Source organism: Labrus bergylta, chromosome 17, assembly GCF_963930695.1.
Source record: "Labrus bergylta chromosome 17, fLabBer1.1, whole genome shotgun sequence".
Taxonomy (NCBI): Eukaryota; Metazoa; Chordata; class Actinopteri; order Labriformes; family Labridae; genus Labrus; species Labrus bergylta.
Genome location: NC_089211.1, coordinates 1,065,680 through 1,091,282, shown reverse-complemented (window position 1 = coordinate 1,091,282; position 25,603 = coordinate 1,065,680). Strand labels below are relative to the sequence as shown.

The 25,603-nt window shown below is 38.3% G+C and overlaps 1 protein-coding gene across 3 annotated transcripts in view; it reads right to left on the bottom strand.

Annotated features, from left to right (window-relative positions):
- Positions 1 to 25,603, bottom strand: part of cntfr (ciliary neurotrophic factor receptor) — a 220,850-nt gene that overhangs the window by 87,516 nt on the left and 107,731 nt on the right. For all 3 annotated transcript variants that reach the window (XM_065965866.1, XM_065965867.1, XM_065965868.1), the window contains one exon: positions 9,572 to 9,805. In XM_065965866.1, coding sequence (XP_065821938.1) covers positions 9,572 to 9,805 — 234 coding nt within the window. The remainder of the gene's footprint in view (positions 1 to 9,571; positions 9,806 to 25,603) is intronic.

The window sequence follows — 25,603 nt, the reverse complement described above, 5'->3', positions numbered from 1 at the left end:
ACTTTCTGGTTGAGAGACGACAACTCTACCAACTGAGCCACAGCCACATTACAAATTACAAGATATTTACTGTAGCAATCCCCTGAGATTATTATCTGAGTGTGAATATATTGAAGGATAACACTGATTAATTGATGTTCAAAACTATCCACGAGCACTGTAGATGAAGATTACTACATCAGAATATATACTTGCAGACATTACAGCAAAAGCACACTAAACACAGACTGTGAAGTCACATGAGAATTTCATTTGAAGCTTATATACACCAAACTATTGAGAGAAAGATGAGAGGAGAAGAAGTGGGAAATATGGGATGGTCCAGGGAGCAGAGTAAGAGGATTAGAGCAGGAGAAAGGGGGGAACCAGGGGAACAGGCCAGAATATTAAGATGTGTGGAGGAAAGAAGTAGAAGCAGGCATGCAGGGGCAAAATATGAAACATGGTTGAGAATAATGGATGGACACACTGGTGGTGGGATACAATAAAGAATGATGTAAAAAGAAGAATACTGGACTTGAGAAAAGACTACCTTGGCTGAGCTTCAATTGTAATTTGGATCCCTGGTAAAGTGCATGAGTATAGCTAACATTTGCTCCTTGCTGCTTAACATCTTATCCACAGAAAATGTAGCTTTTAGCCTGATGGGTAGATTTTATTTTTCATGCCTTCATGCTTACTTGTGTTGCAACCCAGTCTCTCTCTTTGTTGCTCAGAAACAGCAAAAAAGTGAGAGGAAAAGCTAAACAATCGGCCTTAGCACATCACTCCTGATAGCAGACATATACACAGAGGCCATAGCACACAGTGATCTTTTCTTTTTTTTTTTTTTAGAAATATGTTTTCCATGGCTTCCATTGACTCCTCAAACCAGGCCCATTTTAGCATTTGTTATGGTTGTCTGCTACGATAAAGTGATGGGAGTTGCTGTTGTCGTGCAAATAGAGCAAAAAAAAAAATGGAGAGGAAAGGAATTGGCGATATGGAGCGGAACAAAAGAGGAGAAAGTGTTATGGCAGGAGAAAGACAGAGAGTGGAGAGAAATGCAGTGACAATAATGTTAAGGATGAATGTGCAGAATAAGAACTGAGAAACATTGCAATGGAAATCCACTGGTAAAATGACCTTTTGCTAAATATTTCACGGTTTGTGACTGCAAAACTGCAATGTATTGACGCTCACATTACAATTAGCTTATGACACTTCCAGACAAACAGTGTCAGCTTTATTGATTCCTGTTGGAAAGTTATATTTTCCTTTAGAGGTGGATTATACTGAAGAAGGTCTATCCTGCTAAATGTCACTTGGAAGCCCCTTAAAACTCCAAAAATCGTGTTAACTTAAGAACTTTTGTGAAAGTTAATCAATCTGAAACCTGGTCAAGGTTTTGGCCTTTCTCAGTATGAAAGGGACAAGATGTAGATTCAGTTTCCTTCAAGTCTGTATAAACCACAGACATGTTGTGGTAGTTCCAACAGTAAAATACATCAATTATTTATTAATATTTATTTATTAATAAAGAATATCTTCGATGTACAGGCGATTTCAGAATAACACTATGAAATGCTTGCATCATTCAATCCTCCAGGTCTTACCTTTCAAACGTGCAATTGCTTTCCCGCTGACAGAAATGAAACCCAAGAGAGCTGAGGGTGACACACTGTTGAATTACATTTTAAGACTGTGTAAATTCTCAATGCAGGTATTTTCTATTTATTATGATTGACCAATTACTGGGACAGGCAAGGAAGGTAATTAAAATGGCAGCTTAGTAGTTCTAGCTCTGGCCTTACATGTGAGGTCAAATTCTCCCTGGTTTAAACAGGAAGTCCCAGAGGAGCTCTACGTATTCACCAACCTCCATAGTGATCTGTCTGCAAGGAGACAAGACAATTCCATTACCCAGAGATGTAGCACATGTCCCCTGAGTGTGTGTGTGTGTGTGTGTGTGTGTGTGTGTGTGTGTGTGTGTGAGGGGGGGGGGGGGGGTTCCACACAAAAACAAGCTACCTAGGGAAAGGAAATAGATACCAATTGGTGTTTTTGTGTGTGTTTATGTGTGTATAGTGTGTTCGCGTGTGTATGTGTGTGGAAATAAGTTGCCTGAGGGTAAGAGATGTGCATCAATCTAACAAGAGAACTCACTCCTCCTTCAACTCATCCTTAGTGAAGCTCAAGGCGACCAATCAATGTGTATGTGTGTGTATGTGTGTGTGTGTGTGTGTGTGTGTGTGTGTGTGTGTGTGTGTGTGTGTGTGTGTGTGTGTGTGTGTGTGTGTGTGTGTGTGTGTGTGTTTGCGGTCTTGGATGGGCTGCATTTGAGGATAAACATTTAATTTAACCAACAGAGCACGGATAGATTATCTAAATGTGAACTTAATTAGTGCTCCCAATTTAATTTCACTTAAATGATATCCTTGGGTTAAGATAGGAGTCCGGGAAACACATATATTAGTTATAACTAAAGAAGAGGGAGAGGCGTATACCACTATGTCTTTAGATTCTATTAATACTGTGTTTGAAATTATATGTTAGTGCAAATATGCTGAGGCAAAACCTGGTTTTGGGTACATAACTAGTTTTGCTACAGACAGCAGTTGACCTGTGGTCCAGACGGTTCACCATCCCCACATGGAAACCTCAGATGCGTGCAATTGTTTCATTATGGGCAAAAGAAATTTGGCCAAAAAAAGTTCCACAAAATTGCTACTGTTATCTAAAAGTGTGAATTTATAATTTTGGGATTCATACTGGAATAGCAGATACAAATGCAAGGCTAGTTGCAGATTGTTGTTAGATTGAATGAGAAGGGAGCATCATGCACTAACATCTTTCTCTTGTAACTACAAATATATTTTTATATATGTGAACAGATTGTTTAATGCTGCTGTACAGGATTGCTGCTAACAAAGTTTTGTTGTGTTCCTTTATACTATGACAATAAAGAGTCTATCTATCTATCTATCTATCTATCTGTCTATCTATCTATCATCTATCTATCTATTTATCTATCTATTTATCTATCTATCCTTTTTGCAGGGGGATTTTGATCCAGCCACTAACACACAACCATAAACACACACAAGCACACACACACACACACACACACACACCTTAAGCCATATGGATGTTCCCTGATAAAGCGACCCACACCACAGGCAGTGAAGACTTGTGTTGTCATTTGTTTACTTAAAAAAAAAAAAAGCAGAGTTTACATAATGGCAATGCTCTGATCTGACAGCGGCTCAGACAGGATCTGTTTCCAAGGATGACTCCAAGCCAAACCTAGAATCCCCTTTCCTGTGTGATGACACATTGTACAAATTCATCACTAAACAGACACTTCTCTTGCTCACAATATAGTCTGAATGTTTTCTCTTTTATAAATATGTTTTAAATGTCTAGTAACAGGAATGGGAGTTTTCTGTAAAGAGTCTGCTGATGGTCCAATGAACTAGCTATCAAAAAATGTGGGAAGGAAAAAGTGTATCTTCTTGGCTCCTATTGGCTGGCATGTTGAGTGATTAGCTTATAGGTCAATACTTTACCATCCCATACCTACTTCCATTCTATGAAGGCCTTCATTTCAGTCAAAAACCACTTAAGAATAAAAATCCAAGACTAAATAAACTAAATAAACCCTACGTGAAAAGGGAACATGATACAATATATTTTAGAAATTAAAAGAGTTTATGGATGTTAAGAATTATCACAAGATTAGTCTCCTTAATTCCATTATCACTAGGACTTGTCCAACCTCAATTTCCCCCTTTTTCCCCCATTTAATAACATTTTTCCTTTTTATGTTTCTCAGAAACTTAAAACAAACTCAAAACATGAAAGTTTTCTCGATTGTGGCAAACATTAAAAAAAACATTTATTTTCACCAAATTACTCAGAGGATGTAAGAGTTTCACAACATTTCATCAAAATAAAATGCTACTCTTTTCTTTTTCTAGCAGGCTGACTTATAAGCTTTAACATAAAGCCCTTCCAGCAGCTGCCATCAACAGTCAATCTTTTATTTGAAGGCATAAACTGTCAGATATGTCTTAACTCTGTGTCGTAACTAACTCCTGAAGTTATGAGTCTTGCAGGCTGACTGTGCGACGGGTCACTAGGGTTACTGGACGGATATATGAGCAGCTGTAGGTCATGTTGTGTTAGTTGTAAGGGTGAATAACTGGACGGATCTAGAACATCATGTATGATGCTATAAAGCGCCTAGCTGTCAGCCACTGAAGAGAGCAAAAGAAAGGAGCTATAAGGCCAGGGCATCAAAAACTTCACATTGTGTCAGCTAAGGAAACTAATATTGTATTTCACTAAAGAGCTTTGATATTTTATAATGACCTTTAGCTGTCCATATATTTCACTTTCTTTATCAGTCTGCCACTTCCTGTCTGACATCAACTCTATCTGACGATAGTGTTAGAGGATGTCATTGAATAGTTGGGTGCTGGAGTATGTTATTAAGTGATTGTGTATGTACATGTCTGAGAAGATTGGCACTTTTTTTTTTTTTAAATATCTTGAGCAATGCATCTTCCATCATCTACGTCCATCCATTTAGGATCATCATTTTATTCAACGAGCCTTCATAAGTTCATACTTCATCATAGCTTTCACCTACAGTGACATAAAAGAAAGAGTAAGAGAAACAGACAACCCAGCGACACTACACACTCGTAAAAATAAAAGTCATACCCACCATAGAAATAGGAACAACTGTGGTCACTTCAGCTGCTATTATGTTGACACTATTCTGGGAAAAGCTCACAAAAGCTCCTTAAAATTGGCATGAAGGTGGGGCAAACACACATACACGCAGACAGTTTTGGGGTCATAGTTTGACGTCCTGTGAACATACTGTAATAAAAAAAATTAAAAAACAGTGTAAACACACTGCTAACAGATGCTGCAAGAAACTACCAGCCAAGGCACAAGAACCAAGAGAGAGTTCAGGGAGGGGTGAGTGTAGGATCCAAAGAAAACATTTTGAGAGATAAGACATGATGATGATGATGATGATGATGGGGACAGATACAGAGACAGAGGCAGGGAAGAATGGATGGGTGAAGAGAGGCGGGAAAAGGGGGGGAAAGAAAGATGACAAGTTTACAAAGTTTGAGGGAGAAACAAGACAAAGAGTGAGGGAGAAAAATGAAAAAGGCATAGACAGATGGCTCTGGGCTGTTCTCCTGATAACACTTCTATCTGTGTAAAACATAACAAGCCCCTGGTGTAAGTAATAAACACTACATAAAATCAAACTATCATCACGATGCTAATCAGAACAAGTGTATCCTGTTATGCTGTCATTAGTACTGTGTGATGGAAGTTAAAATTCAGAAAAAGAAATAGTGTGAAATACAAAGACAAGAGACAAAGAACAAAATAGAAATGTACGAAAAATATCAGGCTGCATTTAGGGTGTGATAACTAATGCAAAAGAAAAGAATGAAAGAAAAGAATGAGACTTAAACCCTGTAACACATAGATCCAGGAATAGTTCTACAACGAAGACTAGTCATTGTAACACTTTGATTTTTCAAACTGAGACAAAAGAAAGTGGCAAATTGAAGCCCTGTTGTGTGATTATAGAAAGCATGCCAGCAGGCATGACTTGAAACCCACATGTAACATGTCAAGCCAACAACTTCCTCGCAATTTCTGCAAAGCTGATGTTTGGAGTGGTGGTGGTTGAAATAACAAGTTCAAGAATGCACTGCAAGTGAGCACACCACTTACTGTTTCTGTTTATGCTGAAACTTGAAGAGGGGTAAATGTAAAAGTTAAACTGATTGCTCTGCCATAATTCACTTTCATAGTTAATACTGACACCTGCTCTGACACAAGGAGGAGGCGGAGCTATTTTATCAGAGAGAAAGCTAGCTCTGCTCTGAGAGTCAGACACTAAGCCATTGTCTGTGACAAATATCAAAGTGGCTGGGGCTCAGTTGGTAGAGTCATCATCTCTCAACCAGAAGGGTGAGGGTTCGATCCCCAGCTCCTGCAGCAACCCTGAATTGAGTAGTCAGAAGACTAGAAAAGCACTGTGCAAGTTAAGTCTGTTTACCATTAATTTGTGCTACTTTAATTTACCCTCCACTGTGGCTGCTAGGCTGCGTAATTGGAGGTGCCTTGTGTGTGCACTACAACCAAACAACAAAAATCCATGTTGTGGCAGAAAGTTGCACTGGTGCAGTTATTGATAATGGTTTTTTGTACATTTAATGCAGCTAGGAGTCAACAAGAGGTTTACTGTCACAGCAGAGGGAGACTGATGCTGTTGTAAACATTACACATATTGAAGATTTGGATCACAACATAGTCAGTTCATATGTAATTATCTAAACATGAATATTTTGTCTCATCCTCCATGTCAGGATTAGGTTATTAATACTATAATGATATCAGATCAGAATTAAAAAAAATTGGATTGGTGCATCTTTGAAAAAGATGGGTTGACTAAATGTTGGGATTCTTTTTCTTTTTTTTCACATTCGGCAAACACAAGTTGCTGTGCAACATAACACTCAGTATGTAGCAGCTTTCTTTTTTTTTTCTTTTAAGATTCATTTTTGGGCTTTTTGTGCCTTTATTGGAGAGATAGGACAGTGGATAGAGTCAGAAATCAAGGAGAGAGAGAGTGAGGTATGACATGTAGGAAAGGAGCCACAGGCTGGATTTGAACCTGGGCGGCCCGCTTGGAAGACTACAGCCTCCATACATGGGGCATTTTTAAATCCTTTCTTCCCTGCACATCTTACATGTCATCAAATCACTTTTGGCTCAGCTACAGCTTTGAAAGATGTCCCCCCTATCTGTGTTTTTAGGTTTAATACACATTCGCCAGGAGAAATAACAGCATCATTTCCCCCATTAAGACTCTGTACAAAAGGGCCAGAGAGACACAGCGAAAGAATATGATACTACAAGTTTCTGCAGTTTGAAAGACAGAATTAAAGTCGATGTTTCCCCGGAGAGTGCCTTGTGTCATAAAATCACCAACTGTTATCGAGGTAATTATATTCACAACCAGGCTAAACCACAAAGGTATTCTTCTCACAAACATGTAATTGACCCCAAAAGAACAGTTACACAATGCAACTCTGTTTCTCTCTCTCTCTCTCTCTCTCTCTCTCTCTCTCTCTCTCTCTCTCTCTCTCTCTCATGCACACACTCACACTGTTCGAGACCACCAAAGTGTCATTATGAAAGAGAAATTAACATTGGTAAAAAGAATAAAAAATAAAAACATGCAGACAAATGCACGAGCTTCAACACTGACATGTGGTTCCTTCATCACTTTCTGTACCTGCTTTACTCTCTCCCACATGCACACACACACACTCATGCACACACACTATAGTGACATAATCTAAGATAACATAAAACTCTGATTAATGCGGTATTTTCTCAGCATTGAGTAATTCATCATTGGTGATATGATTAACCTAACTGTCACCCTCACATACAGTCTCATTCATCAAACATTTGCATGGAAATGTTACATTTAACATCAGCCTGAAATGTAGTGGCCATAGGTGGTTCCTTTGGCTTTCTTTCTGTTGACAAGTGGACAGGATTACAAGTGGTGGTTTTCTGCTAAACTGATGAGAATATACTGTATTTAACCAATCTCGCTACACTTCTTTGCTTTTTTATTCACACTAACATTTTAAATGTATTTGTATAATGAAGTAATAACTCTTATAGTAAACCAATCTACTGTGGGGAATGTGCTAGAGAGATGAATGGCTACCATCTTCTACCTCTATTCCTCTAATGCTGCTTCTCTTTTAATCTTTAATCTTTATTATTTAGACCTAAGGCTTACTTGAACAGCTTGTGAAAGAAACTCACATGTTTCCATGCCAGCAGTCTATCAAATCATGTCACTTTTGGCTCTGTTTTGAAGGGGCCTTCCATGACTGATGCCAAAGACATTTTCACTTCCACCTGCTAACCAGCTAGCAGCATGCAGTTCAATTTCTGCGGAAATTTAATTTGTAATTTTATATGTTGCTGTTACTTTGACTGCCAACAGACTGGAATGGACAGAGATGGAAAGTGATCACTACTGGCCAGAAACGTCACTTTGAAGTGACTCAAAGCTGTCAATTAAAAATAGAACAGAAAGGGAGCTATCAATCTCAGAGCATTAACGCTGTATATTTATACAGCAAAATCATTTATTCAAATAATTTGAGGTTTGAATTAGAATATAACATGTGAATTTGAACACATATTAAAACTGGTTTAGCCTGTTGCCTATGTTGCTTACTAGACTTCAAATGGTCAAATCAGTCAACAAAATACTTCAAATAAAGTATAATGACATGTAGGCCTACTTGATGTTAAAGGTGTGACATTCACAACATCAAGTATCAATATGATAAATTAATACAATTAAAACTTTAATTAATGACCAATGAAGAATTATAATATTTAATTACTTTTGTTAATTTTACTATAAATGTGTATGAGGTGCTTGTCATTTACAAGTCTCATTCTACTTAAACACCATTATTATTCACCAGCCCAGTGTGTAAAAACCTTTAACAGAATAAAGCACCTCAAAGCGGGCAATAGCCAAATCAAAGACCACAGTGACATGCCATTACATTTACACTCATTTAGCTTTTATATGATTATTTAAATGCAAAGCCATTACTGCTAAATGACCACGTTTCTTTTTGACAACTAATCATTCTCGATTATCAGCTGGCAAGCCGTCCTTCAATAACGGTTGCTGACATGAACATTTGTGTTTTATTTTTGTATTTAAAATGTGATTGAAAAATTAATTTAACTATTTCAACTTACCATAGAGTTATAATAGGAGTGGCTACAGTAATTGCTACTATTGTTATATCAATATTTAAGATAGTATAAAATATTGTGACTTACTATTACAATTTCCAATTACATTATGCTCAAGCTATGCAAAACTATTTAAAAAAGACACTCCAAATGTATCATGCTTATGTTCAAAGTAAAATACTCACCGCTATATAACACTAGATATGAGACTTAACAAAAACGTTTGTGTCATGTAATGTTCATTCTGTTAAAATATAAAAGTCACATTGGTTTCTTCAGGTGAGACGTCAGCAAAGGCTTAAACCTGCTAAGAAAAATAATCTAATTGAAGTTACATCTTCTATTGTCCATAAAAGTGAAGGCATAAGTCCCCACTCCGTCCAAGCTGAGCTCTGTGCAGGACACCCATGAAAGAGACATCAAATAATAATGAGCATAACATTGCCATTGTACTTGAAGTAACCACAATTAATATCTGCTGCAGGGCAAGTTTTGTGTTTTTGTGTGTTGCTTTTGTCTTTCTTTTTGCACATACGTACAAGCTAAGAATCCATAACATTTCTCATTATTAATACATTGGTTCCGTTCCTTTTGAGATGTAATTGCATTGTGGTCATTTCTATTCTGCCTTTTCCTTTTAGTCTTTACAGCTTTAATGACCCAGTTCCCCCTTTGGGATAATGAAAGATTCATCATGTCTTATTTGAAGTAATATTCGGCGGGCAATTGTCTGGCTACTTACTGCCGATGTGGAGGTAGATGGTGTCACGTCTCTCTCCGTGCGGGTTCTGAAAGCAGCTGTAGAGTCCGTTGTGGCCCAGATCCACCTCGTTCAGTGTCAATCTGGGACCCTCTAGACGGTGCTGGGCCTTCACATCTGTCCCATTCACCTTCCATGACACTGATGCGTCATTGTCCAGGGAACCGCACTGCATGGTGACATCACTGCCTATCCGCTCATACTGGTTCCTAGCAACTGGAGACAGACAGAGGCAAGGTGTTCAAGATATCTTAGGAGCTTACAACAAATGAGACATTGGTGATTAAACTTCTGTCCTCTGTGCATTCGGCTCCTAGCAACTGGAAACAGACATTCATTCATATAAGCCTTATACAAAGTATTGTGTGTGGGACATTCCTGCATGTTAATTATAAGTGATACTGGTTCTAAGAAATAACACAAAAACTAACACAAGCTAAATGCACAACATAACATATTTCCAATTTGGTCACAGGAAAATCATTTGACTAAACTGTGATGCTTTTATTATTTTTGTATCTGTGAGCTGATACCAACATATGGCTTTTGTCACTGGGATAAGAACACGTTGTAAAGGTCATAACCCAGGGGACACAGGGCTATATGCAAGCTGAATGGGAATTTAAGCCAGGGTTAGTACTGGGCTCTGTTTAGAGGTCCCGTGGGCCCTGTCAGGACCACATGAGGTGAAGACCTTAGATTAACACTTAAACACTGAGGATCAACAGCAAAACAAAGAACAATGATAAAGTATTGATTTCCATCTCAGGAAAAGTCCTCATCTTGGTAGAAAAGAGAAGAAGAGAAAAAAGGCCTCCGTTGCCCTGGGATCAAATGCTGTCAAGTTCTTTGTCTTGATCTGATGTCTCCCTCCCTGTCTTTTCCTCTTGTCTTTGTCTCCTCCCTCCTTTCTTTCTTACTACAAAGCCTCACTTTGCTGATTTCCACTTTATCTAGCTTCCTTCTCTTGGTCTCCTTAGACAGGCTTTTTAATGAAGCTGATACAGATGTCAACCCTGTGTTTCATGTATATTTCATGTCCCATACCATCTATATTAAATAAGACAAGATTCCTCGCCCCATTAACCTGAGAGTTTGTTCTCTCACTGTCTCCCTCTCTGTCTCTGTCTTTGCCTTCTCCGCACTGCTCGTCTTCTTTTTGTCACATTTCTCCCCCTCTGTCCATCCTGGTTGTAAGTAAGTAGTTGTCTCCAAGCCACAACTCCCAATTTCACCAAGTCCAAATAATGTTGTGCATATGCATGTTGGTGGCAAGATATGCCCGTCTCCTTTGATCTCCTCCTCCGTCAAGTTTCTTTGAACCAATGTGATTTTATTTACATAAAAAGTTATTTCAATCTTAGTGAAATATCGTGCAGTTTGACTTTGATGTTAGCTTTGATGATGCTGGAGCCCTTGTGCTTTATGTGACGAATAAGTGCAGAAAAGAAGAGAGAAGACATGAGAAACTTTGTTGCAGTATTCTTGCTTTTATAAATCACTGAAAATCCATGCAGACGTGTTGGAAAAAACATAATCCTGCAGGATGTAGTCGTCATATATACCATTCCCATACATCATTTAAAACATTTAAAACATTAATAAGTCAGAAAATGCACCTGGCTTTGTTTTTTTAAACATCACTATGGAATTAAAGTAGGAGAGATTTCACAATGCAGGAAAAACATCTGACAAAATTTTGCTAAAATGAAGCGTTTCAGCTTCTCCCTGTGGATGACCTTGAGAGTCTCAACACAACACTCATTCTTTGACCTCCTCTTCTGCCCCTGTCGGCTTCCACATCCCATCCTTCCTATCTTCTTATGTTACATCACTCTCTCTCCTTTCTCTCTAGCTCTGCCCTTTTCCCATGGTGATTCATCTTTGCTCCTTGTCCTTCTCTCTGAATTCCATTTTCTGTCTTCTCCTAAAACTTCTTCCTCTCCATAGTGGTATCATCTACTCCTCTGTACTTCTTTTATCGAGTGCTCTACTTTTAATACTATACAAAGTGTGCAAAATGAGCTAAGTGCTGTTAAAACCAATTCTTTTTGATTCTGGTAAGTTTAAAGAATTCAGATATTTACATTATGTTTCACTAAGTGCAATGTGAAGACAGCTCTGCCCTTTGGAGACCAAACAGGTAAAGAATATGTGATGGCGTGACTTGTGAGTCTCTGCTGCTCATGTCACGGCCAAAGAAAATACTTTTTTTTATCATCAGCTAAAGGTGTTAAAAATAAGGAATTTGTGCTGAGAAAGAAATAGCACCAATATTGCTGCTTGATGAAGCCGATCACACATCTGGGGACTACACATACCTTTAGTAAGCTAAATCTGGTACAAAGCATCTCTTCTCTTCTAAGACTAATGTTTTTTTTTCCACTGTCCCTGGTTCAAATAAATAAACTTCCTTTTAGGGCCCTAACTGCAGGTGAAACCCACCATAACCACACCTTTAATTATCTATTTTGACTCAAACAGGCTACATTGTCTATTTCTATGTACTTATTTGTTTATTTCCATTCCACGAGAAAGCCAGAGAATGGAGGTGTCATGGTCTAAGACTATTCCTCATCCTGACCAAACACATTTGAAATATCACTTGTGTAAATATTATTCAAACTTGTCCTGATGGTAGAACAGTTCCATGGAAAGCCCAGTGCTTTAGTTAGCCTCTAAATACTTTCTGACTTACACTGTCTGTGGCACTCAGCCCAAGCTCATTTATTTCAACTTGAAATGTAAACTTTAAAAAAACAGATCATAAAAAGAAACTGCCATTTTCACAACAAAAAAAAACCCAACAGATTTCCAAAAGCAGCTGTTGTTTACAAAGCATTACGGCCCAAAAAGGAAATATATTGTGAATTTTTTTCAAGACTACTTTCAGCTGTGGATTGATACGATTTACCTCACGTATGTGTTTTCATGAATATTTGGACGATGAAGCTTTATGGCAAAGAGGGAATAAGCTTTCAGTGGCTGGACAGACAAAACTTACAAGTAGCTAGGATTCATTGTTAGTTTTGGTCTCTTCAAACGATTTGTTGATATGAACAAAACTGAATACTGAAAAGCCTTGGCTGACATTTGAGAAGGAATCTTAATGAAGCAGAACCCACAATAAGAGCTTCAAGGCTCAGAGATGTGCGATGTGTGTTCCTGCTGCTGTTATCATTTGATATTACCTTTGTGTACCCTCTTGTCATTCTCAATGTCAGTGTTTTCCTTATCTCGCTCTCTCTCTCTGCTCACCTTTACCACCACCCTCTCCATCAATTTCTCCCCCTCTCACCTTGAAACTACTCACTCCTACTCTCTCTGAATTCTACTGACGCTACAAGCATTCATCACTGGTGTATCACTGATCATAAGTATTCTGCTCACATGGCACACATGCATAATACACCTTATAGCAACAGTGGAAACTGAATCAGATACTCTTATGAGTACACTCATGTACTCACTTACACATGCTCTCACACCACTCTGCATAATGTCCTCATGCCTCATCACCATACAGACAAGCAGGCCTAATAACCATAATGACATTCAGCTCAAGTGCTATTGATCTCTTGGTAATACACAGTGTTCTAACACTACTTACAACACCCTGTTATTCCCTACCTCAGAAAACTGAAAATCATCAGTGTCCTTCACAAACATTTCACTTCACTGCTTTTGCTTAATTTATTTGTGTTTATGCAAACTAAAAGGTCCCCTAAGGAGACAGGATGGCAACTAAGGGGAAATCATATAATGTATCAAATTCATATTCAAATTGTTCAGTGGGCAATTAAAAATTCATTCAAATAAGTTATTTAGAATCACAGTTTGTACATTGGCTAAAGAAGAGATTCAGTCACACCAGAGATAAATTCACTTTTAAACACAGAAGAAGGCGATGACTACATCAAGTACTATACACTGCTGCCACATAGATTTTTTTTGATTTAATTCATGTAAACCCAATCTGAGTTATTGGGGTTCTTCAGAGTCTTTTGACCAAGCATTTTTTTTTAACCCTTAAGCCAAATAAATCAATACACCATTATTTTTTTTTAGACCTCTACATCCTCAGAAACGTTTTTATATGCATAATTATGTAATTATGACTAATTGGATGTTTGCAGTGGTCACCTGCTCATCACTTTTCTAATTAATTTGAACTAAACACTGATTAATCTAGAAATGAAATAAGGAATAATATTATGTTTCAGGGAAGTTGACTCAGAAGGGTCAGGTCAGGTGGAATGCTTTGCCAGTGAGTCTCACTCCAGAGAGTAACAAAGATCAGTTTAAAATGTTGTTAAAACAGTATCTTGGAGTTTGTAATTAACCATTATATATGCCTGTTTGGTTTCTTGGAATTAATGTCTGTAAAAATGATGGTTAGAGATTTAGTTATAAGGGTCATTCAGACAATGATTTGTGTTTATCAAAATGTATAAATATACAGTCGGTGAATTTGGATATTATCTGATTTTTATGAAGGAAAACGTGAGGCAGATGATGTTTGTGTTGTTCTGCAGAAGGTCTGTTAAATGGATGGCCATTGATTGATTTTATTTCTCTTTAATTCTACTAGAGGAGCTGGTCTTGCTGTCTGTCTTTGTTTGTTTGTTTGTTTGTTTGTTATATTGTTCGTTGTATAAGTGTGTATTAATGGATGTGTATTGGACCCCAGGAAGAATAGCCGATGTGTATGCTGATGCTAATGAAGATCCTAATAAAGACTGAAGAATAACAGGGGGAAGATGAAGCCCAGTTGTCATTGGGCGAGAGGCAAGGGCTGACATATAGAGATAGAAAATCAGCCACACTCCCATTCACACCTATGGGCAATGAGTCACCAATTAACCTAATGAGCATGTCTTTGGACTGAGGGACGAAGCCGCAGTACCCACATGCATGGGGAGAACATGCAAACTCCACACAGAGAAGCTCCTGTCTAACAGGGATTCAAACCTGGAACCTCCTCACTGTGAGACAACCGCGTTAACCGCTGCACCACCTCCAGATTCGAAGAATAAGAGATTCCTGACAATTATTTGATGGTTTAGGCCTTACAGGGTTAATAAAATATGGTTACTTTGGAAAAAGCAAACGTTTTTTTGTCTAATCCAGAATATTGTACTTTTTATTCCTCATTGTACTCCACTGGGCACTGAGGGTATCGTGCTGCACGTGATGTTTTCCTCCACTGCGGAACCATTCAGAGAAAACGTAATGTCATTCTGTGAGGTCAGTGAGGCTAAGACCATGGGACATAACAAGCGCACATCTTTGTCCAGGAGCTATTTAAAGAATAATGTAGATGCACACATCCACACAATCCCACGGGCAATGAACTGCATATATGGCTCCATCTGCAGTTTACTAAACTGACATTAGTGATGAGCTACAAACCCACAACACAACACACAAGCTTCTGTGCACATCTACACAAGGATGCATAAACATTGCAAAACTCATGGGGATAAATGTTAAGAAGTATGTTTTAATGTCAGTTACATACTGTATGTGCACTGACTGACGTACACATACACACAAAATCACATACAAATATACAGTGCATTAAAAAAAGGGTAAAGAAAGATAGAAACAGAAGAAAAGAAACAAATATAAAAGTGAGAGGAACCTTTTAGACTAATGGTTTGAAACAAAGACACAGACTGTGAAAGGTAATCTGGAATAATAAATAATGTGTTTATTGAATTAATGTCTTCATTCTTTTAATTAACGGATATTCAACCACAACAAAAATAAAAAGTAGAAGTTAAACCCAGATTCAACATCTAAACATGTAACTTAAACCCATTCTTCCAGACATTCACACAGACTCAGGCATTCATTTACTGATATCAATCATACAACTACACAATCCATAAAGCAAACACAAACACAAGATAACAGTGTGAGCCAGTGTGTGCAAGCTTTTCATTTTCAGGATATCTGCCTTGTGTGCTCATGTCGTGCGCATTTGACTTCTTTTGTCTGAGTGTGCATGGATGTGTTTTTCAAATGTGTGTCTTGTGTGAGTAACCAGCACTAAGTTATGATCTTTGCACAGCAGCAGTGTGGAATTAAAATATTCAGCGCTGGCATTATAATACACCATCTGAAACTGTTCTACTTCCTGTGTCTGTGTGTCTGTGACATTGTGTGTTTGTGTGTCTGTGTGTTCTACGTGTGTTGTAGCCCTTCATTGGCATGTGTGTGTCAGACTGTGTCACCTTCCAGCCTGGTTGTAACTCAGTGGCAAATCAGTGAATCTCATTTGTATTCCAGAGGGGAATTGTGCCTTTTGAAAGTCCAACAGAGAAATATCAGATTTGCTGACACACACAGATAGAGTCTGGGCGTATTATCAGTTTAGGTTGAGAAGATCACATTTTTTTTGACTTGGTGGTCTTTCTTGCTGATGTTGCCTTGGTGAAATTACCTGATAGAAAGAAATAAAAAGCACATAACTGCATGGTCAGGGATTGGTAGAGCCGTGTTTATGGATAAACTTTCCCTTTCTTTCTTTCTTTTTCGTAATCCAAAAAAATAATTTGACAGCCTAAATTTGATCCATGAACATTTGAATGAAACAAAGGGCTATGACAAAGTGCCATTTTTCAGAGCTATCCAAAATAGTTAATTAAGCGTATACATATACATAAATACAAAGAGCAGCACTGGCCGTCGTCATCCTGTATATGTGTTTGTTTTTAATGATGACATTAGCAGAGTCTTTGAACTCTTTTATCAGATAATCGTCTTGATTTGTATTCTTTGGCTTTGTCCACACACTAGTGATGCATACCTAATTTATGGCCATTGATTGGTGTTAATGTCAAAAACGTTTGGTCAAATGTAAATTACCTGAAACATAAGGAAGTGGATACATAAAGCGAATTATGAGTCTTCTTGAAACTTGCAGCCAGCAACATGTCCATGACCCAAACAATTGAAAAGCTCTGTGAGGAATCTATCATTATACAACTCAACATAAACACTGTCATGAAATGTCTTCTAATGATACTTGTGTCCACTGGCAGAGCTGCTTAAACAGATGATATACTCAGGAATACAATGGCTGACAAATGACTGACGTGGATTTCTCTGATGAACATCAATCATAGTTGAATTCATGTTGATGCTGTTTTGAAAGAGTTTGATTAACAGGAAGACACATTCACTTCAAACAGGTAGGACAACTATAAAGTTTGACTAGACTTTCATGTTGTTGAAAACATTGGAATGGACAATCTCTCTCTCGCTTTCATTTGCTCAGGTAGCCATGCTTAGGAATCTACATGCAGGTAATCAATATTTAATTAATGCTTGATATGGGAAAGGGAAGATCGATTTTATTTTTTAAACTACTTCAAAGTTTTCTCACGATATTTTGTTGCTCCGCAAGATTTCCGCGGCAGCGCTTGTTGCACGGAGACTCCACTCCTGCCGCTGAGTAGCCTAGCTCTTATAAGTGACCAACACGGAGGAGAAAGATGCGAGCGAGGCCGAATTACTTCCAAAAAAAGGGCTCATAATGCAGGTCTCGACATTATAAGTGTCCCGCTGGTCTGGATGAATGATTGACTGAGTCCAGCTGATTGCACGTTCAGCTGGCGGCTTCACTGCTGTCCCTCACGCGAGCACGCTCGCTACACTCGCATTGTAAACTCGCACACAGATTTTAGCGCAGGTTTTCTCTACCAAAACACACGTTTGGTAAAACGGTTTTAAAACCATCAGATCCCAACAAAAGCCGAAATATCGACATTAGGCAAAAAAATATTGTGATATCAAATTTAGGCCATATCGCCCAGCACTACATGCAGGTGGATGCTTCCTGTACTTTTAATATAAAGTACAATCCTGCCAGTACTACTGTATAAAAGGTTGTTATAGAAATGGAATGATAAGGGAGTAAATCAAACATTTGGAAGTGCTGCAGTTAGGATAAAGTTCAGATATTTAGTTAGCATGGCTAAACTAAACAGAAGAGACAAATAATTTATGAGATCCCATGCGGATTATTCACGTCTGTTTGGACTCTTGCTCGGGGCCTCAGTTTCTCCACTTCCCCTGCAGGTTTGGCCTTCACTTGTCTTTTCCTTTCCTTGTTAGCGCAGACATTCAGTCATTGGTATCTTGTCTACAATTACTTCATATCATCGCCCAGCAAAAGCCATCCATATTTATTAATTCTGTGCAAATGAGGCTCAGTCTTTCCACCAGCTCAAAATGTTATTTTTCTCCAATTTGAATAGCAACGCTGCAGAGCTGAATGATACAAAAATACTGGCAAAGGCAGAAGATAGGCATTAATGATGTAGTTCAAAATGTTGACCAGATCTCTCTGGCCAACATGCAGAGATGCAGAAGAAAAAAAAATACTACTTTTCTTACTTTTTCTTTTTGCTGTGCTTTATATATTTCATATTCTTATTAACAACAAATGGTCAGCTTCTGTGACGCTAATTGGGATTTTTCTCTGTTTTCTGACTTTTGAGTCACTAGAGGATTCATCGGTTAAATAAAATATTACAAAGTGATGAATGAAAATAATTATTGCTTGCAGCCCTAATAATGAATGTTCACATTAGTATCTGACATTTTAATGCACTGAACAGTGGAGGTTATAATGTGTGCATATATTAGGATTGGCGCATGATAACTCACACAGGTACTTCTATCCCCTCCTGTGTTATAATATATTTATTTTAACAGCCAGATAGATTTTCTTGCCTCAGTCAGCATTTGGCAGAGCTGGTTAGGCAGCTTCCTCAGATGTTTCTGTGAGGTACGACACAGTAAAATGCTAAATCCTCCCAGTGATTTATAACACAGAGATCCGATTAACTGCAGTATGACATAATAAGCAATGCAATAAACTGCTGCTGGCGTTTACACGGTTAGTGCACACATTCATACACTGATACAGTTTCTCAGTAGATCTGGAACCACGTGAAGTATATGCTCACAGGCACATTCATACAGGCCACACAGGCGCCAAAAAACAAACTTGGATGGAAGTATGCACGAACATACACAAGTCTGCACCAACCCCCACATGCTCTCACACACACACTTCCTCTGCAAACATCTTGGAATTAAGTTATCACTTTATCCTCTCCTGTCTTTCTTTCCCACAGAGAGATTAACATTCACTCTCTCTCTGCATTTGCCTCTCCTTTCATGTGAGCACTGAGGCAGCTGCAGCTGTGGATGTGTGTGTGTGTATGTGTGTGTTTGTGTGTGTGTGTGTGTGTGTGTGTGTGTGTGTGTGTGTGTGTGTGTGTGTGTGTGTGTGTGTGTGTGTGTGTGTGTGTGTGTGTGTGTGTGTGTGTGTGTGATCTGTGCATGTTTGTGCATGAGTCAGGGCACCAACGCTCAAATAAATCAACTTCCTGTTTCCTGCCATCTTATCTCAGCCCCACAGCACATGTACAGTGTTGTGTGCGTTTGTGTGAGTGTGAGGATCATTTCCCTCATCATCTGGCTTGCGAACGCCACCAGAGAACACTGAAAGATTTGCAAGCGACGGGGTTAATTGATGCTTCACATTTTAGACGTCTATGTTCCGGGAGGAACATGGAAGCAAGGAAGATAAGAGGGAGTGTTAAAGGAGAGGAAGGAGTAGAGAAAGTGAGAGATGGAGTGGAAAGTTGAAGAGGAGGGAGCAGCTTGAGGAAAGGGGGACAGTGCAGGAGGGAGGAAGAATTGTTGAGAGAGAGAGTAGGGCAGTTAATATTTTACAAGCCTGGATTAGAGGGGTCATGAAATGAGGAATGGAAGAAGGATTCCTGAGAGTCAGCTACAGGGAAAAGGAGTGAAAAGGTGTGGGACAGCTGGATAATAGTGCTTTGATCAGAAACATCTGTAGGTTTCGCAGCAGAGAGAGAGAGAGAGAGAGAGAGAGAGAGAGAGAGAGAGAGAGAGAGAGAGAGAGAGAGAGATGAATAGACCCTGCTTTATCTTTATCTGTTTGTTTGACAGGTTTTAGCCTGACTTGTAATCTATGTCCGACACCTTAATTTACTCTTTATCAGGCCAAAAGAACTATTTCAGGAGCATGCATTTGGTTTTGGATGTTTTAAACGACAAATCATATTTATTGTTTTCCTTTTTATTAATGTAAAAATGTTCCAAACTGGACTTCAAAAATTATGTTTCCAAGTGCAAGAAGAAACATTTATTCCTTCAACATACAGTAACTAACTCATAACCTACTGTCACCTTGATACAATCATTATTTATCAAAATGATAGACTCACCTTTTTCCTCTTTTTAAAATCAAAACCAGGTAGACTGAGGTTTGCATAAAGCATGCACTATGAAGTGCAGCACTTGTGTATTGCTGCTGACCTTTTTCCCAAATGACACCGTAGGTTTTTTAATTGATTTCCCATCCAGGCGGCAGAAGGTTTTTTTATTCTTTCCACTATGTTATGGGCGAAAAACTTGCAGAGACTTTAGTCATGCCTGACACTGGTAGTCCATCATGGAGCGAATTGCATACCCATTATTTTATCACATCGCAAACTAAAAGTCTCATTTACATTTTGTTGAGCCATCATGGCGTCTGTGATGTTGTCTCTGAGCAGACTGACTGTCTCAGCTCGCAGCAGACTGTAATTGTTTGGTTTTGGGAGAAATGTCTGAGCCAAGGCATCCCTCAGTATCCAGATATGATTATATATTACGACCCATAATTATGTTGGTGCACCAGAATTGTTTTTATATATATGGTAAAAGGTACGCTATCTGTAACAGGACACATGTAATTAGATTGTTCTTATCAGTAATATACTGTGTATCTAATAAATATGTTTTCTGACTCCTCATGGCAAGACTGTATAATGAAGATAATCACACATAAGTCTGTAGAAACCTCCATGGCAGTCCTAATCTTATTGTTTAATAACATTGCTAACATCCCCCTAAGCCTTCCCAGAGAGCCAAACTCTGAAGGTCAGCGCTAATACCAGGCCGCTCATTTAAAAAACCACAAAGTGAGATAAAGCAGTTAAATCAGAAAGATAAAAAGGAAGTAGAACTAGTAAGGGGAAATGGACGCTGCAAGAGAAAATAGAGAGAGACAATCAAAAAAATAACAAAGAGCGCAAGAAGGGCAAACAGAAATAGTGAAAGGCAAATGAGAAGGGTTGTGGAGGAAGTTAACAAGTGGAAAAGACGTAGTGTGAAAAGATAAGTGGGTGAAATGGGAGATAGAGGAGGGATGGGTTTCAGAGGGTGAAATGAGAGGAGAGAGGGGGAGGGAAATTGCCACCTTAATTAATGGACTGTAATATATGACAATATTCCTGGGTTCCAAGATAATATCAGCAAAAATTACAGCCTTCATCACGGGGACACTGTGCAAATATACCATGACCTTGAAAGAGGCTGTGAAGCGGGGAGCAAATTTGAAGAACTTGACAGGAACTAAACGTGTCTTGCCTGCGATAAAAAGTTATGATAGCTCCAATTATGAAAGAGGTAGATGAAAAAACGTCGAGCCCACCATCACTACGGTGAAAAATCCAGGCCAGCTAAATGTTCTGTTTAAGTGCTGTCATTTGGCTTGCCAAGTTGAGTTGAATACATTTATGGCAGCTTTTTGTATTTATTTTTTTAACTAAAGTGATTTTCTTTGAAAGAGCCTGTGACATTTTTAAAAGGATGAAAGCTGACTTTGATTTACATCTATATAATGGATTAAGTTTTTCCATTAGTGTCCATTTGGTCAAATCTGAAGTTTGTCCTTATTCAAACATACAATAGTCACATAATTTGTTCTTATTTTGAATCATCAGTTTTGTTAAATGTGCACAGCAAAAATTGGAGAGTTGAAATTTCAGGGTTAAACATTTCAGAGTTGATTTCAACTCCCAATGTGTGATTTTAACTCATTCTGATTGAAATGGTGTTTAGTGTTGGAGTTGTTTTACAGTGTTGATCCATTAGTGTTGGTCAACTGTAGTTCAACTCTGCAGAGAGTTAATTGATCTAAGCTCTGCCCCCAGGTTTCCCGCTCAGTTCACTTTGTCAGTTGGAGACACAGAGAAGAGTTGTGAAAATGTTCCTCCTCTGCAGTTCTACACGGTAAGTAAAATACATGCTATAATGTAAAAAAGTAATGTGATTCTCTGAACAACTGTAATATACTATATCTGTGGAGATTATCTACTTTAAAATGTCTTGTGTTTTGCCATGAACTAAATGGCCACAGTCACAGTGATAAGCTAATGTTAGCAAGCTGCCTCGTGCATTTAGCTAACCCTTAAAATCATTTAAATGTTACAAATGAAAATAAATGAGGCACTTTTAAAGCTGGCAGCAATGACAATATGCTTTTTTTATGTTTACATTTTGAGATTGAAGCTAATGTTTCTGTTTTTTTGTGTCCCAGCATGCAGACACATGTACCGTATATAGTTGCCCTGTAAGCATCACCAGCATTACCCTTTTTATTTCCTCCTTTTGTGTTAATTAACTTGGTCAAACTTTTATTTCAGAAAATATGCTGTTTCCAGTAAAATACAAACAACTACAGAAGTATGCGAAGGTGGAGGAGGTTGACTACAATTTCATGAAAAAGGTGAGTAAATTAATGCATTTTTTCATTTATTATTTTATTTTCATTTATTTGATTTCACCTGAGATGGAATGAATTTTGTAAGCGACATTTATTAACATTATCCTTGTGTATAATTTATTTTTCCCCAGTCATGCTGCAGTCTGGAGGAACATCTCCGCAGCCAGCAGAGTCGGTATCCATACCTCCTCCCTGTTGGACTCCAGAAGAGCAAGATTGACAGCTTCTACATCACCATGGATAAGCATCTCATCCATGTTGGGCAAACCGCTTCCTCTAGGCATTTGATGAACTTTTTTAAAGCACATTTTGTGTTTAACATGTCTTAAGATGCAGCATTGGTGAATTTCTACACATTCTTGAAAAAAATGTGGTAGTTGTATGTTGTACCTTCATTTATATTCATGTATTGATTTACAGAGAAAATAAAATGTCACTGTTTGAAAATTACTTTTTTTATTTGAAATCATTCTTACAAATAATTTTAACACTTTATAGTGTAAATACCTGACACTTAATGGAGGGAAACTAACACTAGCCAGGTAGTAAAAAAAAAATGTCTTAGCAGAGTTACTTGTCTAATCCCTAAGTGTTATTTTAACTCTGTTTAGCGAGTTGAAAAGGGAACTCTATCTCAGTGTTAAATGTTTAACTATTTCAAAAGTGTTGATTTGACTCTCGAAAGTGTGAAGCTATATAAACCCTGAAAAAGGGTTGAAATCAACTCTGTGGGAGTTAATTCAACACTGGTCTTTTTGCTGTGTGGTGTCTTAATCTGCTATCAAGGTTGTTTGATGTCATGTAGATTGAACATTTGGGATAAAGAATTTGGGATGAGGGATGGGTGTCTTTTGCATAAACAAACAATCAATGTGCTGCCTATACTAATATCTGCTTAAGAGTCAGATCCAGGATTAAATGATGTTGATAACATATATCTCAAATAACAAAATTTAGAAACATTTATAATGTACACGATGTTATGGTTTGGTCTTTTTCTAGGTTGGTTTTTCAGTGTTTAGTGTTTCTTCTTGTTCTAGTGTGTTTTGTTCTTTCTTGAGTTCTGTGTGTTTTTATTGTTTCTTGATTTAGTTTGTAGTTGTCCTCTGTGTTTCTTGTATCATTTTTGGTTCTGCATCTGGGTCCTCCTCTTGGATTTCTCAACTCGTAACACACGATTCATTATGGAGTAACATCTTATACCACAGGTATAAATTATAATCTAGGATTAACAGAATACTAATGTAGGGGTGCAGTAGAGCCTAAAGCGGTTATGTCGTGTTAAAGTTCTCATCAAAGCAGCCAAGGGTTCAAATCTGACCTTTGCTGAATGTCATTCCGTACTCTCTCCTTCCAACATTTTCTGTCTCTTATAAGCTGTCCTATCCAATCATGGCAAAAAGGCCTTGAAATATAACTTAAAAAATCATTCTAAATTAGTATGGAAATTGGTCAAATGAAGAGAAGCACACGTAAGAAAATAACCAATGTGTGTTTTTTAGCACATCTTTGCATGTGGAAAGCAATTAAGTGATTTCTGCCCTGCTGCTGAACTCCAATGAGCAGAAGCTGCCACGAGCCATCAATCACCCCACACTTGGAGCAGCAACCAGCCTGGCCTGCCAAGCTGTTGCTGCGGCAGCTAAATGGAGTGCAGGCACAACTCGACCACACAACAGTGGAGCTTCCAGTATTATTTTCATTGTTATTTGAGTCAGCGATCAAAGGACCACCATTCCAAGTGGGACTGGAGGCTATTTCCCTGTCGCTGCAGAGGTTCAGAGAAATTCAAGAATCATTTTGCCATGGTGGTATGCTCCCAGTGTTGGCTGTATGACTGTTTTCCAAGTACTGCTAGGTAGCGAGGGACCTGCACATGAGTAGCTCTGAAGCTGCAATCAATCATGTGTGACTATGGAAATGTAACAGCCACACAGACATTACACGCAGTCCATGTACACCAATGTGCAGAGAATCACAGGCGCACACACACTATACATTGCTTAGATGTGTGCATTTCCACCTGCTTTCCTTTTCTCTTGATTCAATATAAGTGCACTCAGACACACACAACAAGCAAGGTATGATGGGGAAAAAAGCTGCTGTCAGGTTCGGTGGCTGCAAAACACACTGTTGGATCTGCAATCCAAGCAGCTGAGACGGCACAGATTACTACACCCTCTCCCGAGCATCAGCTGCTATGAAGGACAGAAAAAAAAAGGTGTTAGACAAACAACTTTAGAGAAGCCCAGCGGTGCACGCAAACAGATTTATCTGAACTGAAGCAGGGCCTGCAGGGTTGTTGCTTTGTCCTTGATACTAAAGTTTACTTACAGTTTCATGCTTGTCATTTGTCAGAGGAAGACTAATGACACTAAACACAACAGTTGCCATATTAAAAATCATTAGCAGCGAGTAATTCTGCCTGTAAATCCACCCTCTTTTCCAGTAGCCATCAAGCACACTTCAAAGAGCGACTTGACACAGAGTAAAGAGTACTCCTTCAACTCTTATTATGGGCCCAAAGGAATGTAGGTTAAGTAATGCAGCAGTTATATTGATCAGGAATAATGACTATTGCTACAGCAATCAGAATATCAGATGCAACACAGAAATTTTTTTTTATTTGTCTTATTGGATCACTTATGGAAATCACAATATAGTTTGATGGTTATAGAAATATGTTTTTGTTAATCATGCATGTTTGGATGAGTAATAGTGTGTGCTTTCTCAAGAATCTCACTAGCACAAGAGAAAGCAACACTTAGAAGTAGACATACTGTACAGCCCACATGCAAAGCATGGACAGACATGTCACTGTAAACCGTTGTAGCTGTGTGTCTTTAAATACTGTATATGCAGTGTGTCCATGTGTGCATGACTTTGTGTTCATACTGTGTTTGCATATCTGTAAAAAGGAAACGTTGTTTTCTGTCTGGAAGTATGACAGCACACAAATATGCTAATGTAGAAATGTGCAAAGTTGTCCATAAGAGCACACATGACTTCACACAGAAATACATCAACAGTAATGCATATATACACCTGCAGATGTTTTCGGTAAAAGGCATTTTGTCTGCTTTTACCTTGTACCCAAGTGGGTTTGGATCATTGATCACAATCTCCTTACTCGACAAGGGAAATGGGGATGTGAAACATCTGCATTTCATTTTCTTTATCAGGATATATGAGAATTAATTAAAGTATCTTCCTGATGCCCTAAAAATAAACCGTACAGAACATAGCCAGCAGCTTTGGTGAAACAGTGGAGAACAGATGGTCAATAACAAGCGGAAAGAACTAGCCAGTTCAGACACAGCCAGAATCAATAAACGTATTCCTTAATGTAGCAGAAGTCTGTTGTTTCTTCTTTCTATTTGTGTTACTTTCATTCTCTCTCTCTTTCTCTCTCTAAG